At 42.1% G+C, this 17,177-nt stretch overlaps 1 protein-coding gene across 1 annotated transcript; it reads left to right on the forward strand.

Moving 5' to 3' along the window:
* The first annotated feature begins 578 nt into the window (after positions 1-578).
* RNASEL (ribonuclease L) lies at positions 579-16,232 on the forward strand. Its single transcript, XM_003264433.2, has 7 exons — positions 579-668; positions 2,842-4,486; positions 5,643-5,728; positions 7,567-7,772; positions 8,460-8,592; positions 13,486-13,619; positions 14,297-16,232. Exons 2-7 carry the CDS (start codon positions 3,007-3,009, stop codon positions 14,481-14,483), a joined length of 2,226 nt encoding a protein of 741 aa, XP_003264481.1. The 5' UTR covers positions 579-668; positions 2,842-3,006; the 3' UTR covers positions 14,484-16,232.
* The last annotated feature ends 945 nt before the right edge of the window (positions 16,233-17,177 follow it).

A 17,177-nucleotide genomic window follows, 5' to 3' on the forward strand; every position in this document is an offset into this window, starting at 1 on the left:
CTGAGGCCCTACACAGTTAAATCACATGCCCGAGGTCACTCAGCTAAGCAGCCACAGAGCTGGCTGTAGGATCAGGTCTGCAGACTGCCAGTCCAGTACCCTTCTGAGGAGGCCACACTGCTTCAGAACTGTGAGTTGAGTGAGCTGAGACAGGTGACAGGGCTTGGGCTTTGGGCTTACTTAGCTTCTGTGAGCCTGAGTTTCACAATCAACAAGATTGTCAGGGGTTAACTGGGACCATGCTGCATGTAAAGCATTGTGTCTGGCACACAATAGGTGCTCAATATGTGTTTACTTTCCATTCCTTTCTTCCAAGAAGACCAGAATTTGCAATGACAAAGAAAGGATGCAAGAGTGATGGATGCAGTTGGCTGCTGCCACCTGAAATGCTGCAAGACTGAGAGGTGAGTGACATGACCCGGGGCATCATATTTCTCATCGGCAGACAGGAAGTGGCCATTGCTTTCCTCCAGAAGGTGCGCAAGCAGAAGCTTGGCTCCTGGTGCCAGAGTGAGCCTGTGGCTTCTTTCCCTCCCACATCCCTCACTCCTTTCTTGGCTCCGCCCTGCTGGCTCAGTGACGCAGCAGGAGGAAACTGCTCAGGCTGCAAACAGTCTTCCAGGCTTAGCGGCTGCCAAAGGAATAACTGAGACGTCTGAGTTGAGCAGGTAAGGCAGGCAGAAGGAGGAAAGCTAGAAAACCTCTGGAAGTCGATTCCTGAAGAATTCCTGGGCTTTGGAGACTGGAGAGGCCAGGGGCTGGAGGACTTGGGAAGTGGGAGGAGAGCTCCCAGCCCTTGGCTGCCTGGAGGGATCTTCCTCCAGTGCCCTTCCATGGTTCTGTCACAGTCCACACGTCATTTATCCACGTCCTCAGTTTCTCAGGCATCTCTGGTCGCACAGTGAAAGTGAAACTGAAAGCAGGGTTGTCTGTTGCAGTGCTTCCGCAGGCTCGTCTCCTCTCCACTCTGATGCATCACTCAGGGCTTCCTTGATATTTCCTCTCCTTCTCGGCTCCTTTGTTTATACCAGCCCACCTCACATCTGATTGTAATGGGGACGGTCTACACAAACACTTTGGTTCAAAGATTTCATTGCCTGGTGATCGTGTTTGTGGTGCACAATTAATTAAACTTCTAAGAGGCTAATCAATTAACTTCTGAGGCTTTGAAACTGTCAGGGTGGTGAGATTGCTGAAAAAGGGTTGCTTCGTGAATTCTATAGCAGATGCAATTATTTCAATATTCAGGTAACAGTTTCGGGCTGTCTGATGATTGAACTGGATCTGTAATTCTCAGATCTGATTGACAATTGGACGAAATTGATAGCTGCCAGTTGCCTGTTTGTGTAGTAGCTATATGCAGATGTGCAGAGAGAATAGAATTCACTAAACAATTTATTTTTTCATAAAGGGATATAATTAGCTCTAACATTCATTGAGTGGCTAATATTTGCAACACACCATACTTTAACGTACTTTACACACATGACTGTTTATTTTTGTCTCCATTTCAGGAAATAGAAAATTGAGATTCAACAATCCAAGGTTACAGGAAGTAATAGTAAAAAATTACACAGCCACAAGCTCAAACTTAGATCTCCCTAAGGTCAGAGTACAAGCTCTTTTCACTACTGCAGATACTCCTTGACTTATGATGCGGTTACATACAGATAAACCCATCCTAAATTGAAAATATTGTAAGTCAAAAGCACATTTAATACACCTAATCTACTGAACGTCACAGCTTATCCTAGCTTACCTTAAATGTGCTCAGAACACTTACGTTAGGCTACAATTGGGCAAAATCATCTAGTTCAAAGCTTATTTTATAATAAAGTGTTAAATATCTCATGTATTTATTGAATGCTAGGCTGAAATAAAAAACAGAATGGTTGTATGTGTACTTGAAGTGTGGTTTCTACTGAATGTTTGCTGCTTTTCCATCATTGCAAAGTCAAAAAATCATAAGTTGAACCAACATAAGTCAGATATTGTCTGTACTTTAAATAGGGGCACAGGGTTGTACAAAGAGGGCATGCACAGAGTCAGCAAACACAGTGATCAACCTTCCTGGTGACATAAGAAATGCAAAGGGGAAAAAAGCCAAGAAATATATTTTTCTTATTGAATGAGGGTTCTTCTTCTTTTATTGATAAATAATTGATGTGCACATTTTCAGGGTCTTTTTTTTTTTTTAGGAAGCCACCTATCTCTGGTAAGAATATATTTATATGACATTGAAAGCAATTTGTTAATATAGGTTAAAAATCCTAAATACAATCATATCTTTTGAATAGTCATTAAATTCTTTGAACTGTATCATATGAAATCTATCATAAGATCTATCAAAAGAAAATAAACTAAAATAAGCTGAATTTGCTGCAACATCATTTAGAATTTTTAAATTTTTAATTTTAAAAAACCCTTTAAAACTTATTTTTGAAAATCACTCAGTAATAGAGAAATGAAACAACTGTATGATTTCATATTACATAGTCATGAAAAATGTTTTACAAGACTTTGCAATAACATAGGAAATGACTTACAGTATGGTATTAAATGAAAGGAAGTAGGATACAAAGTTACTTACAGAGTATAATTCCAAATGTCTTAAAAATATATAGAAGTACACTAAAATATTAACATTGGCTGTTTCTGGGCATTGGGACTAGAGAAATAATTTTCTTATTTTGAATTTACATATATTTATAATATTCTGTAATTTAAAAGTTTTATAATAAATAAATATATATTTAGAAAAAATGCTAATATAATTAATTTCTCTGATTCAAGTGTTTTCTCCCTATTGTAAAATTACAAAGCACCTCTCTTCGTTGCCAGGTGGAATGTCAGAAGACTGAGAATATTGTTCTTTCCTCATACTGCAGCTCTGTTGCCAGAGAATCCCAATTTACCCTCAAAGCTTCTTTGATTAAGTGCAAGGAGATAAGTTTGCATTTTCTCAAGGAAAAGGCAAAAAGTAAGTAGCAGGTGGCATTTACCGTGATGGAGACCAGGGTTCATAACAACCCCCAGGAGGGACCCACGTCCTCCAGCAGTAGAAGGGCTGCAGTGGAAGACAATCACTTGCTGATTAAAGCTGTTCAAAAAGCAGATGTTGGCCTGGTCCAGCAATTGCTGGAAGGAGGAGCCAATGTTAATTTCCAGGAAAAGGAAGGGGGCTGGACACCTCTGCATAACGCAGTACAAATGAGCAGGGAGGACATTGTGGAAATTCTGCTTCGTCATGGTGCTGACCCTGTTCTGAGGAAGAAGAATGGGGCCACGCCCTTTATCCTCGCAGCGATTGTGGGGAACGTGAAGCTGCTGGAACTTTTCCTTTCTAAAGGAGCAGATGTCAATGAGTGTGATTTTTATGGCTTCACAGCCTTCATGGAAGCCGCTGTCTATGGTGAGGTCAAAGCCCTAAAATTCCTTTATGAGAGAGGAGCAAATGTGAATTTGAGGCGAAAGACAAAGGAGGATCAAGAACGGCTGAGGAAAGGAGGGGCCACAGCTCTCATGGACGCTGCTGAACAAGGACACGTAGAGGTCTTGAAGATTCTCCTTGATGAGATGGGGGCAGATGTCAACGCCTGTGACAATATGGGCAGAAATGCCTTGATCCATGCTCTCCTGAGCTCTCACAATAGGGATGTGGAGGCTATTACACATCTGCTGCTGGACCATGGGGCTGATGTCAATGTGAAGGGAGAAAGAGGGAAGACTCCCCTGATCCTGGCAGTGGAGAAGAAGCACTTGGGTTTGGTGCAGAGGCTTCTGGAGCAAGAGCACATAGAGATTAATGACACAGACAGTGACGGCAAAACAGCACTGCTGCTTGCTGTTGAACTCAAACTGAAGGAAATCGCCCAGTTGCTGTGCAACCATGGAGCCAGTACAGATTGTGGGGATCTTGTAATGATAGCGAGGCGGAATTATGACAGTTCCCTTGTGACGTTTCTTCTCTCTCATGGAGCCAAAGAACATTTTCACCCTCCTGTCGAAGACTGGAAGCCTCAGAGCTCACACTGGGGGGCAGCCCTGAAGGATCTCCACAGAATATACCGCCCTATGATTGGCAAACTCAAGTTCTTTATTGATGAAAAATACAAAATTGCTGATACTTCGGAAGGAGGCATCTACCTGGGGTTCTATGAGAAGCAAGAAGTAGCTGTGAAGACGTTCTGTGAGGGCAGCCCACGTGCACAGCAGGAAGTCTCTTGTCTGCAAAGCAGCCGACAGAACAGTCACTTGGTGACATTCTATGGGAGTGAGAGCCACAGGGGCCACTTGTTTGTGTGTGTCACCCTCTGTGAGCAGACTCTGGAAGCGTGTTTGGATGTGCACAGAGGGGAAGATGTGGAAAATGAGGAAGATGAGTTTGCCCGAAATGTCCTGTCATCTATATTTAAGGCTGTTCAAGAACTGCACTTATCCTGTGGATACACCCACCAGGATCTGCAACCACAAAACATCTTAATAGGTGAGTCCCCAATCCCCAATTCTCTCTTAGAAATTGTGGGATCTTTGTTTACGAAAGGAAAAGTTTTTCATTGCAGAGGAAAGGCCTAGAGTAAATGTGGATGATTCACTTTGAGGATCATTGTTACAACAAATTCATAATTACAGTGCAGTGTCTCCTGCTACCAATTATATCTGGGTTCTGTTAGTCTACATGAAGCTTGGTAGATGCCAACAGAATACCAGGCTAGCCTTAGATTGCCATTGGCAAAATAAACAGATGAAGGCATGTCATGGATCAAAGTAGCTCCAGAAATTTGAGAATCCTAGAGATGAGTTCCTTCAGACAAGGTGGCGGTAACCATGAAACTTACTGAGAAAATTGAGGTCAAAGTTGAGGATGTCAGGACAAGATGTGAGGTAGTGAAGACGCAGACTCCAAGGCAGAACAAGTCAGAATCCACTGGTCCAAGCCAAATAAAGGGAAGGAAAATAGCATTTTCTTTTAAATGTTAAAAGAAAAGCAGAGCTGACCGTAAAGTCCCAGGAAGCAATATGGTGCAGGGGAGCAAGCCAGGGCTTCAGTGATGATTAGGGTGGCTTGAAGCCTAGTCTCACCAGTTTGTAGCTTTATAACTTCAGACAAGTCACTTGATACTGTGAGCCTCAGTTCCTCAGTTGAGGCTGATAATGCCTCCTGCATTAGTTTGTTATGAGGTCTAAGTGCAATGATGAAGTAGTAAGTCATTTGGTACATCATAGGTACTCAGGAAAGGCTGTTCTTGCCTAAAGGTCTAAGCAGACTACATACCTGATCCATAGACACACACTGAGATTTAAGCTCAGTGTAAGGGAACAGCTCCTTTACAAATCTGTGCTTTCGGCTCCTGGAATTGCATGAACGAGGAGCTGGTTAAATTTGTCCTCAACCCTTCCTACCCCCCGGCCTGGAAAAAATAAAATGTAAGTGCTGCTCTTGGCAGATACCTAATAGATCAAATGAAACAGTGCACATGGCAGTGTTTTGAGGGGTGAATGGCAATACAGATATAAGGTTTATTATTGCCTTCCACAGAGATGATGATTTTTATAGCATGTTACATATTTATATAAATCAATTGACTCTCATTTTATGGAGAATGAGTATTTTCAATAGGCCTCTGCAAACTTTTCCTTAGATTCTAAGAAAGCTGCTCACCTGGCAGATTTTGATAAGAGCATCAAGTGGGCTGGAGATCCACAGGAAGTCAAGAGAGATCTAGAGGTAAATTCTACAATCCAGTTTACCTTTCTTCTTTCTGCTTCCTTATTCTTTCATGTAGTAGTCAGGGTTCTCTAGAAGGACAGAACTAGTAGGACATATGTACATATGAAAGGGAGTTTATTAAGGAGAATTGACTCACACGGTCACAACATAAAGTCCCATAATAGGCCATCTGCATGTTGAGGAACAAGGAAGCCAGTGGTGGGTCAGTCTGAGTACCAAAACCTCAAAAGTAGGGAAGCCGACAGTGCAGCCTGCAGTCTGTGGCCAAAGGCCTGAGAGCCCCTGGCAAACCACTGGTGTAAGTCCAAAACTCCATAAGCTGAAGAACTTTGATACTGATGTTTGAGGGCAGGAAGCATCCAGCACGGAAGAAAGATGAAGGCCAGAAGTCTTAGCAAGTCGTCTGCTCTTTCATTTTCTGCCTACTTTATTTTAGCCATGCTGGCAGCTGATTAGATGGTGCCCACCGAGACTGAAGGTGGGTCTGCCTCTCCCAGTCCACTGATTCAAATGTTGCTCTCCTTTGGTAACACCCTCACAGACACACCCAGGCACAATACTTTGCATCGTTCAACTCAATCAAGTTGACATTCAATATTAACTGTCACAGTTCATTACCTTATTTCCTATGGGCAATTGGAGGGCATTCTATTTTAATCAGGAAAAAAAGAACGTTCAAGGCTTTCCCCATCTTGCTGACTGTCCTGACCCCCCTGCAGGCTGCAGCATTTCATTGGGCTTCTCCCACAGCAGAGCTTTCAAGATGACAACGGGAAGGTGCAACAGCTTGGGTCGGTGTGGAGTTGGCTGTCGCTGTGGCCCCTTACTGTATCTCTTTGAATCTCTCTTCCTCCACTACCTTAATAAGTAAATAAACTGAGCGTGCCACATCTTCTCTCCAGGAGAGAATTTCAAATATCTCCAATATTCATTGAGGAGTTATTTTTCTACCTAAGAACAAAGTAAGTGAGGTTTCTTTCACCACGAACTCAAACTCGTGGGCTACGCTCTGCAGAAGGCCGGATACTAAGGTTCTCTGAAAACTCCTGGGAGGAGTCAGGTCAATTCCCAGCTTGAAAGAACCTAAGCTTGGCCAAAAAGATGAAGACTCTGAAATAGCTGTTGCTCCTGAGAGGACATGGAGATTGGCCACTGTAGACCAAAGCCCCTAGGCTGATTCTGACCCTGTCAGGGTAGGTCTTTCCTGGAGAGTTTTACAGGGTGCTGCACTTTCAACCCAATGGGCAAGACTCTCCATCCATATGTCTGGCTTCCTGGTTTGGTGGCATCAGATTTCAGCTCCTTCCTTGACTGGTGGCTAGTGCAAAGAGTTCCTTAGGCGACCTTCTTCTTGGGCTTTCCTCCTGGTCTAATCCCTGGGGTCATCACTTTGCCTCTCCTGGCCTGGACTGACTTTTTTATTTGCTGCATGATACAGCCTCAGACCCAAAGTCCCAGTTCCCAGCCAGGCTGCCAGTTCTCCCTGTGTTTAAAGCATTCTCCCTTTCCTCAGTTTATCTACATTTGAGGCCCAGCTCAAATCTCTTCCTTCAGTCTAACTCTTCCTAACAGTCTAAACTCTCATCCTAAAGCAGTCTACCCTGACAACTGTGACTCATATGTTTCTTTTGCCCTTCATAAAACTAAGTGGTATGGGTGATATACTGCCTTGAAGAGGTCTCTATGCACAAATCTGTGTTTTCCCTCCCTAAAAAGCCTGCAAATTCCTTGAGATTCCTCCCATCATCTTGTTTGCTAATAGCCTGCATCACTCCTTCCAGGGTTACCCAAATAATTAGTAAGCATCTTTGGCTTGATTTATGGCTTTTGTGCAGGACCTTGGACGGCTGGTCCTCTATGTGGTAAAGAAGGGAAGCATCTCATTTGAGGAGCTGAAGGCTCAAAGCAATGTAGAGGTGGTTCAACTTTCTCCAGATGAGGAAACTAAGGACCTCATTCATCGTCTTTTCCATCCTGGGGAACATGTGAGGGACTGTCTGAGTGACCTGCTGGGTCATCCCTTCTTTTGGACTTGGGAGAGGTAAGTAAAACTTTGAGCAGATGCCACGGGCCTCCAGGATGGAGAGGGTGAGGTGGTGCAGACAGAAGTCTGGGCTGCAAATCAGGAGACCCAGGCTTTTTTCTCAGCTTGGGATTTACTGGCTGTGTGTCCTTGGAGAGATGACTTAACCTCTCTGGAGTCTGCTTTTCATTTCTGAAGAATAAGGATGGGGGGGAGGGGAAGAGATGCTTGCCTTTCCCATCATGCAGAATTTTTGAAGACATGGTTGTATTACTTTTATTAAAAACCAAAATCTAGCCAGGCGTGGTGGCTCACGCCTGTAATCCCAGCACTTTGGGAGGCGGAGGCAGGCGGATCACGAGGTCAGGAGTTCCAGACCAGCCTGGTCAGCATGGTGAAACCCCGTCTCTACTAAAAATACAAAAGTTAGCTGAGCGTGGTGGCAGGTGCCTGTAATGCCAGCTACTTGGGAAGCTGAGGCAGGAGAATTGGCTTGAACCCGGGAGGTGGAGGTTGCAGTGAGCCAAGATTGCGCTACTGCACTCCAGCTTGGGGGACAGAGAAAGACTCCATCTCAAAAAAAAAAAAAAAAAGCAAAACCAAGAAAGCACAAAAAACACCAAAATCTAACAGTTTTCTTTTTCTGGAAAGGGAAAGGGTGGGATGGGATGATCACGATCATTTAGATCATTTAGTCATCTTCAGCCGCTATAGGACACTTCGGAATGTGGGAAATGAATCTGACATCAAAACACGAAAACCTGAAAGTGAGATCCTCAAACTACTGCAACCCGGGCCTTCTGAACATTCCAAAAGTTTTGACAAGTGGACAACTAAGGTATGAACAATTCCTATAGTGCAGGGGTTATTCCAGGAATAAGAATTTGTGTAATGTTTTATGTTAGTTTTTCTATCTTATTTTATACCAGTGGCAAACTAGAGGCTGAAAGAGGTGATTTTGCCTCCTGCCCTCCCCATCCCTATCCCCCTATGCTCCCCGCCAGGGTGTCTACTTCTACTTTCAAAAGCTGGCCCTCCCTCTCTCCCGTTCAGACCCATGCCCCTCTGATAGACTGTTATTCAGGCTTCCCATGGATGGCCTTATCCCAGCCCATGAGCCTTTCCCTCACACTTAGCTGATAATCCTATTGCCATTATGGCAACAGCAGCTGACTAAATAGAGCTTAATCCAAGGGAAGTGCTTCACCATGAGGTGTTTCAGTCCAATTACAGCCTGGCTGCCTCCACTGCCTGTAAACAGCCCAGTTCTCAGGATCCACACACAGACCTACATTCTGCCTGAGGAAATAGACTATGAAGAAAAGATGATCTTTCAAATTGCTCTCTTTAAGAAAAGTTCCACATAACTTGCATTAAGTATAGTGGAACTCTACAAAATTAGTCATTGTCTCAATCTAGTCAGTACTGTCAGAACTTTCATTATTAATTAACAAACATCTATATAATATCAATTATGTGCTAGGCCCATGCAAGGCCCTGAACATACAAAGCAGAATACAGTGTGTCCCTGTGGGGCTGAGAAGCCCATGGAAATGATGCTGTGGGATGTGTGCTGGGCATCCCAGGGACATGTGCAAAGCACTGTGGGAGAACTCATAATCTTCAGGTCTTGGAAACCAACAGCTTCCTATCCTAGGTCTGACCTGGGACTCTGCTTCTCTTGATTCTTGTTTTGCTTTCCTTCCCTCACTGGTCTCTAGACTGCACATCACACTCATAATTACTGGCTTACGGTCCATTTTCCTTGCTAGACTGTAAGTTCCATGAAGGCAGAGACTACCCATTGTCTTGTCAGTTATTGTATCCCTGGCATGGAGTAGATGTGCCGTGACTCTTTACTAAACGAATGTCTATCAAACTTTGGCTAAAACTTTAACTTGTAGAAACAAAGAAATTTGAAAGCAGCTATGATAGTGATAGCTAATGATTATGTAGTGCTTGATTATGTGGCAGCCATAGTTCTTGGGACTTTACATGAGTTACCACATTTAATCCTTAGCACAACTTCTGAGACAATCATCTATATTTTGCAGATGAGCAAGCTGAGGCACAGACAAATAATTTTTTCAACTACACAGAACCAGTAAGTGGTGCACCAGGATTTGAAACTGGGAAGGATGGCTGCAGAGGCCATGTGCTTAAGCCACACCACTACACAAAGCTATGATGGCATCAAGTCTACCAACTCACTTACTCATTGAGGAAATTGAGGCTCAGAGACCACACTCAAATTACTCATGCCTGGACAGCCAGAGATTGGCAGAGCTAGAAAGAGGAAGTTGTTCTTTTATTTCCAATTTATTGGTTCTTTTCCCTGTATTCCATGGGCTTATGTTGAATTTTGATAGACTTCAAGTTTTACCTTTTAATTCCCATTTTACACTTTGTTTTCCTGTTGACTTGCCCATTTTCATGGTCACACAATTAATTTTGTCAGCATAGGTCTGGAGCCCAAGTTTTCCAGCTTGTATGACTGTGTTGGTTCTTGACTTGCCCCATCCTGCCACACATACATGCTTGGCATTTCTCACGGGTGTTCTGCACAGAGTGCGCCTGGCCAGTCTCAGCAGCATCCTCACTAGCATTGCTCTTTCATCAGTTACTCTTCCTAAGTGACCCACTGGATTCTTGACTGTTGCATCTTGATCTCGTAGCCCAAACTCTTTCTAAATATGAGAGCCATCTATGGCTGTGTATCTATGAGGGTGACAAGCACAGAGAAAGAGGATGACATTACTATGATAGGAAAGGAGTTGCCCTGGGACACCTGCAGGCAAGGAGAAACAAGTAACCTTGTTTAAAATGTAAGTTTTAGAGGGTACTAGTATAGTTTCGTTACATGGATATATTGTGTAGTGGTAAAGTTGGGCTTTCAGTGTAACCATTACCTGAATAACGTACATTGTACCCATTAAGTAATTTCTCATCCCTCTCCCTCCAACCCTCCCACCTTTCCAAGTCTCCAATTCTATTATTCCACTCTGTACATTCATGTGTACACATTATTGAGCTCCCACTTATAAGAGAGAACATGTGATATTTGACTTTCTGTTTGTGAGTCATTTCACTTAAGATAATGGCCTCCGGTTCCATCCATGTGGTCACAAAAGACATGATTTCATTCTTCTTTTTTATGGCCGAAATGGCCCAGACACATTTTCTTTATCCAATCATCTGTTGATGGACACTTAGGTGGATTCCATATCTTTGCTATTGTGAATAGTGCTGTAGTAAACATATCAGTGCAGGTATCTTTTTGATATAAGATTTCTTGGGCTGAGTGCAGTGGCTCACACCTGTAATCCCAGCACTTTGGGAGGCCAAGATGGGTGGATCATTTGAGGTCAGGAGTTTGAGACCAGCCTGGCCAACATGGTGAAACCCTGCCTCTACTAAAAATACAAAACTTAGCCAAGCATTGTGGCACATGTTTGTAATCCCAGCTACTTGGGCGGCTGAGGCATGAGAATTGCTTCAGCCTGTGAAGCAGAGGTTGCAGTGAGCTGAGATGGTGCCACTGCACTCCAGCCTGGGCGATAGAGTGAGACTCTTTCTCAAAAAAAAAAAAAAAAAAAAAAAGATTCTTTTGGCAGATACTCAGTACATTCTCTCTTCTCTGCATCCTCATCAACATCTGTTACTTTTTGACTTTTTAATAGTAGCCCCTAGTATAAGATGATATCTCATTGGTTTTAATTTGCGTCTCTCTGATGATTAGTGATGTTGAGCATTTTTTCATATGGTTTTTGGCCATTTGTATGTCTTCTTTTGAGAAATGTCTATTCATGTCATTTGCCCACTTTTTAATGGGGTTATTATTTTTTATTGTTAAGTTGTTTGAGTTCCTTGTAAATTCTGGGTATCAGTCCTCCATTGGATGTATAGTTTGCAAAAATTTTTTTCCCATGCTGCAGGTTGTTTGTTCACTCTGTTTATTCCTTTTGCTGTGCAGAAGTTTTTAGTTTAATTAAAGCCCATCTGTCTCTTTATTTTTGTTGCTTATGCTTTTGGGGTCTTAGTCATGAATTCTTTGCCTAGACCAATGTCCAGAAGGGTTTTTCCTAGGTTTTCTTTTAGTATTTTTGTAGTTTCAGAACTTACATTTAAGTCCTTAATCCATCTTGATTTGACTTTTGTATACAGTGAGAGAGAGAGGTCTAGTTTTAATCTTCTACATAGGGCAATCTAATTTTCCCAGCACCACTTACTGAATAGGGTGTCCTTTTCCCAGTGTATGTTTTTGCCGACTTTGTCAAAGATCAGTTGGTTGTAGATATGTGGCTTTATTTGTGGGTTCTCTATTCTGTTCCATTGATCTATGTGTCTATTTTTATACCAGTACTGTGCTGTTTTGGTTATCTTAGCCTTGCAGAATAATTGGAGGTATATCATAATGTGATACCTCCAAGTGTTCTTTTTCCTTAAGATGCCTGTGGCTATTTGGGCTCTTTTTTGGTTTCATGTGAATTTTAGGATTGTTTTTTCTAATTCTGTGAAAAATGATGTTGGTATTTTGATAGGGATTGTGTTGAACCTGTAGATTGCTTTTGGCAGGGTGATATTAGTTATTCCTTTTGGAAATATACCTAAAAAAACAAAAACAAACAAACAAACAAACAAAACCGTTCACTTTGGCCGTGGTTGCCAGGCCCAGTTTCAGTCTGAGCAGCCCTTTTAAAGAAAGAAATGTAATCAAGTAAGAATTTGAAAGGGTGGCCACAGGATAAAAATATTGTATAGCATAATGAACAAGTTTCCTAGTATAGTAGTCAAAGATTTTTTAACCATATTTTAACATATTTAATTTCTTATGAAAACAATTTACTTGGAAAATACAGACACACATTTAAACATACTTATAATCTCACATCCAGACACAATTATATATATAGTTTTAATTTTTAAAATTTTTTAATTGTTTTGCCAGGCATGGTGGCTCACACCTGTAATCCCAGCAGTTTGGAGGCCAAGGCGGGCGAATCACGAGGTCAGGAGTTTGAGACCAGCCTGGCCAACATGGTGAAACCCTGTCTCTACTAAAAATACAAAAAAAAAAAATTAGCTGGGCATAGTGGCGGGTGCCTATAATCCCAGCTACTTGGGAGGCTGAGGCAGGAGAATTGCTTGAACCCGGGAGGCGAGGTTGCAGTGAGCCAAGATCGCACCACTGCACTCCAGCCCTGGCGACAGAGTGAGACTCTGTCTCGAAAAAAGAAAAAAAATTATTTTTTTGAGATGGAGTCTTGCTCTGTTACTGAGACCAGAGTGCAGTGGTGCGATCTCAGCTCACTGCATCCTCCACCTCCCAGGTTCAAGCGACTCTCCTGCTTCAGTCTCCCAAGTAGCTGGGATTACAGGCAGCGCCACCAAGCCCGGCTAATTTTTTAGTAGAAATTTTTAGTAGAAACGAGATTTCACTATGTTGGCCAGGCTGGTCTCAAACTCCTGACCACAGGTGATCTGCCCATTTTGGCCTCTCAAAGTGCTGGGACTACAGATGTGAGCCACCGCGCCCAGCCCAGACACAATTGTAGTTAGCATTTTGGTATACAGCATTTACTTCCATTTTAAAATTATTTTGCTTTATTAGTTGGTAATTATAGAATATATGAATATATTCAAATTTATATTTTGCCTTTTGGTATGAATATTCCATCAGGATTTATTTTGTGTTGCTGCCACATTTTTGTGTTATTTTTTGTTTTTTTAGATTAATGAATGTGTTATGAAAGAAATGAATAAGTTTTATAAAAAAAATGGCAATTTCTATCAGAACACTGTGGGTGATCTGCTAAAGTTCATCCGGAATTTGGGAGAACACATTGATGAAGAAAAGCATAAAAAGTAAGTATTGTTTTCATTCCTACAAATTATATGTGAAATGAGAACAATTTAAGAAATCCAATTCTAAGTTCATATCTACGACGGGAAAAAGAAAATTTATTTTGATGAAAGAAAAGTAATTCCTTCCCTCTGTGTGTAAGAGGGCTATCACTGTGGCTTTACAATCAATGAGGGACATGTCCAGCAGGATTTCGTCTTCCTTGTCATTTTTTTGTTGGATAAATGGTAAAACAAATTGAACAGGAGCTAGTGACTCCCTTCTGTGAAGTAACACAGGAGACTGGACAGCTAGATAAAGTGAATGTAGAGTTATATACGTCTAAAAATAGCCCACATTAGTTAGATCAGCTTTTGCTGACAAAAATGTTAGCTGCAAACTCACAAAAAAGCCTTGCAGTTCAGGGCTCTTCTGGATTTTGGAATTGTAGGTAGAGGATTGTGGCATTGCACTATTTCCATTTTATGAAAGAACAAATTAAAGTTCAGAAAGATTGTGGCCAAAGGTTGCACAATTAGTTGAAGAGTCAGGGGAGGAGTCTTGCTCTGTCAGATTGCAAAGTCCTTATTCATTCTGCAATAGAAATCAAGCGAGCAAAGAGATCTTCAGGGTCATATGCTGTGAAGTGGGGAATAATAATTTGGGGCAAGCATGCTGAACCATTTGTGTTTTATTTCAGGATGAAATTAAAAATCGGAGACCCTTCCCGGTATTTTCAGAAGACGTTTCCAGATCTGGTGATCTATGTCTATACAAAACTACAGAACACAGAATATAGAAAGCATTTCCCCCAAACCCACAGTCCAAACAAGCCTCAGTGTGATGGAGCTGGTGGGGCCAGTGGGTTGGCCAGCCCTGGGTGCTGATGGACTGATTTGCTGGAGTTCAGGAAACTACTTATTAGCTGTAGAGTCCTTGGCAAGTCACAATGTTCTGGGCCTTTTAACTCACCAGGTTGCTTGTGAGGGATGAGTTGCATAGCTGATATGTCAATCCCTGGCATTGTGTATTCCATATGTCTATAACAAAAGCAATATATGCCCAGACTACACTAGTCCATAAGATTTACCCACTAACTGGGAGGACATTCTGCTAAGATTCCTTTTGTCAATTGCACCAAAAGAATGAGTGCCTTGACCCCTAATGCTGCATATGTTACAATTCTCTCACTTAATTTTCCCAATGATCTTGCAAAACAGGGATTATCATCCCCATTTTAAGAACCGAGGAACCTGAGACTCAGAGAGTGTGAGCTACTGGCCCAAGATAATTCAATTTATACCTAGCACTTTATAAATTTATGTGGTGTTATTGGTACTTCTCATTTAGGCACCTTAAAACTTAACTATCCTTCCAGGGCTCTTCCAGATGAGGCCCAAAACATATATAGGGGCTCCAGAAATCTCATTCATTCATTCAGTATTTATTGAGCATCTAGTATAAGTCTGGGCACTGGGTGCATGAATTCCACTCCTTCCAGAACCAACTGTATTGGTTTTCTGTGACCTTAAGGCAGTCGTTCTCAACTGGGGGGCAATTTTGCACTGAAGAGAGCATTTGGCAGTGTCTGAAGAAGTTTTTGGTGTCACAGCTTTGTGGGGGGCATGCTATGGCATTTAGTGGGTAAAGACCAGGGATGCTGCCAAACCTACCTTGCATAGGACAGCCCCTGCAACAAAGAATTATCCAGACAAAAATATCAATGGTGCCGAGTTTGAGAAAACCTGCCTTAAGGGGCTGGGATGCTTTTGAACTAGCTTAGGGCCCAGGACTGTGGAGTGTGTGGACCATCCCACAGAGGAGGGACTCAGATTTGTTTACTCTTGCTGGATCTGTAGTGATGGAGTTCCTTCCTGTGTCAGCCCCACAGGAGGCTCCCAGGCCTCCCTCACTTCCCATACCCAGTCTAGGAGCTCTTTCTGGCTCCCAAGCACCCAGAGCTTTCCTCTGCCTTTTAGTTTTGGTTCCTCCACTGGAATGTAGGCTCCTCACAGGCGATGGCTATCTTTTCTTGACTTTGTATCTTCCCTGCCAAGCAAAAAGTCTGCCAAGTGGGAATGTTCAATAAGTATTCATTGAATAATGAATGAACCATCTTCGTACAGGAATAATAATACTGTCTTACATTTTTCAAGTGCTTTATAATGTATACATGACATCTGCATATTTTATTTTATTTAATTTTCAAAACAATCCTTTAAGGTCAACATTGTTATCCTTATTTTGCTGATGAGGAAACTAAGGTTAGAAACATTTTGATTTCCTCTAGGACGTATAGCTAGGAAGTGTTACTATCTTGATTTGAACAAATTTTCTGGTGCTAAGTCTGATGTTCTTTCCATGAATCGTTGTGGTGGTTGAGATGGAGCTTTGTAATGGGAATAAAACAGTACCTTAGGTTCTTTCTGAAATGGAGGTATCTAGCAATAGATAAATAGATATCACTGAATGAAATTAAATGTTGATTTTAAAGCTTAAAAAATACTTTATGAGCAGCAAGATTGCTTTAACTTTTAAAATGAAGCTTTGGTTGTCTGATTTGTAATGAGCACCTGGATATGTCAATTAAAATGCCCATTTGTGAAGCTTACTCAATAAAACTTTAAATTGTCTTATTTAGTCTGATTTTCTTTAAGTGACATTTCCACTTTAGGGAGTGGGTGATATCTACAATAGAAAATATTCACTAAGTAATTCCTGGGTAAGTTTTAAGAAAGGTCATCCTGCTGTCTGAAAATGGGAAAAGGAGCTGTTTTTCACTTTCTAGTAATTCTGGAACAATGTGGGCCTAGCATATAGCAAGAGAAGGGAGGAAATGATCATTTTCCCCTCTGCCTGAATTCTCTCAGAGTTTCTGTTGACATTCTGCAAACATTTCTCGTTCAGTTGTTGTCACCACAAACATTTCATTGAGCATGTGGTTCATATCAGGTCCTGTGTTAGGCAGGCTGATTCTGTACTCTTGCTCAGGGGTAAAAGCTCTATCCCTGTTTGCTTTACTCAGCAGTTGGTGGCATTTACCTGTCTCTCCAATAGGCCTGGGAGGGCAGAGGTCATATCCCAGTTCCTCACATGGTGCCTGGTGTGTTATAAGTGTGTAGTGTGTTTAAGTTATAAGATACTCCTTGAATTCACTGGTTGAGAAGAACCTTTAACATTTGATTTTTGGTGGGTCTTTGCTGGAGCTGCAGCCTAGGAGAGAGGTAAGTCTTGGAGCTGACTCTTGGGGCAGCTCTTCCGTTCTCTACTCCATCAGCTTTAGGACACAGTGGGCTCTCAAGATGATTTGGGCAAAGAACAGCACAACCTTCCTCTGGAGGAGACCCTGGGAAATTCAGCATTCCTTTTTCCCTTCTGTGGAGATTTTCTCTCAGGCTTGCCTAAGTGCCTAGTACAGTGCCTGGCATATACTACGCACCCAGTTTTACTTGTTGCTGTTCTTAATTATTGCTATAGAGTGAATTGTGTCCCTCCCAAGTTCATACATTGAAGCCCTAACCCCCCAATGTGTTAGTTTGAAGATGGGGGTCTTTGGGAGGTAATTAGTGTTGGATGAGGTC

This window comes from Nomascus leucogenys, chromosome 9, assembly GCF_006542625.1.
Source record: "Nomascus leucogenys isolate Asia chromosome 9, Asia_NLE_v1, whole genome shotgun sequence".
Classification (NCBI taxonomy): domain Eukaryota; kingdom Metazoa; phylum Chordata; class Mammalia; order Primates; family Hylobatidae; genus Nomascus; species Nomascus leucogenys.

Coding starts and splice junctions, on each gene's coding strand:
- RNASEL (XM_003264433.2), top strand. CDS start 3,007: ATGGAGACCAGGGTTCATAACAACCCCCAGGAGGGACCCACGTCCTCC. Junction 7,773..8,459: donor TTCTTTTGGACTTGGGAGAG/GTAAGTAAAACT, acceptor AGTCATCTTCAG/CCGCTATAGGACACTTCGGA. Junction 13,620..14,296: donor GATGAAGAAAAGCATAAAAA/GTAAGTATTGTT, acceptor GTTTTATTTCAG/GATGAAATTAAAAATCGGAG.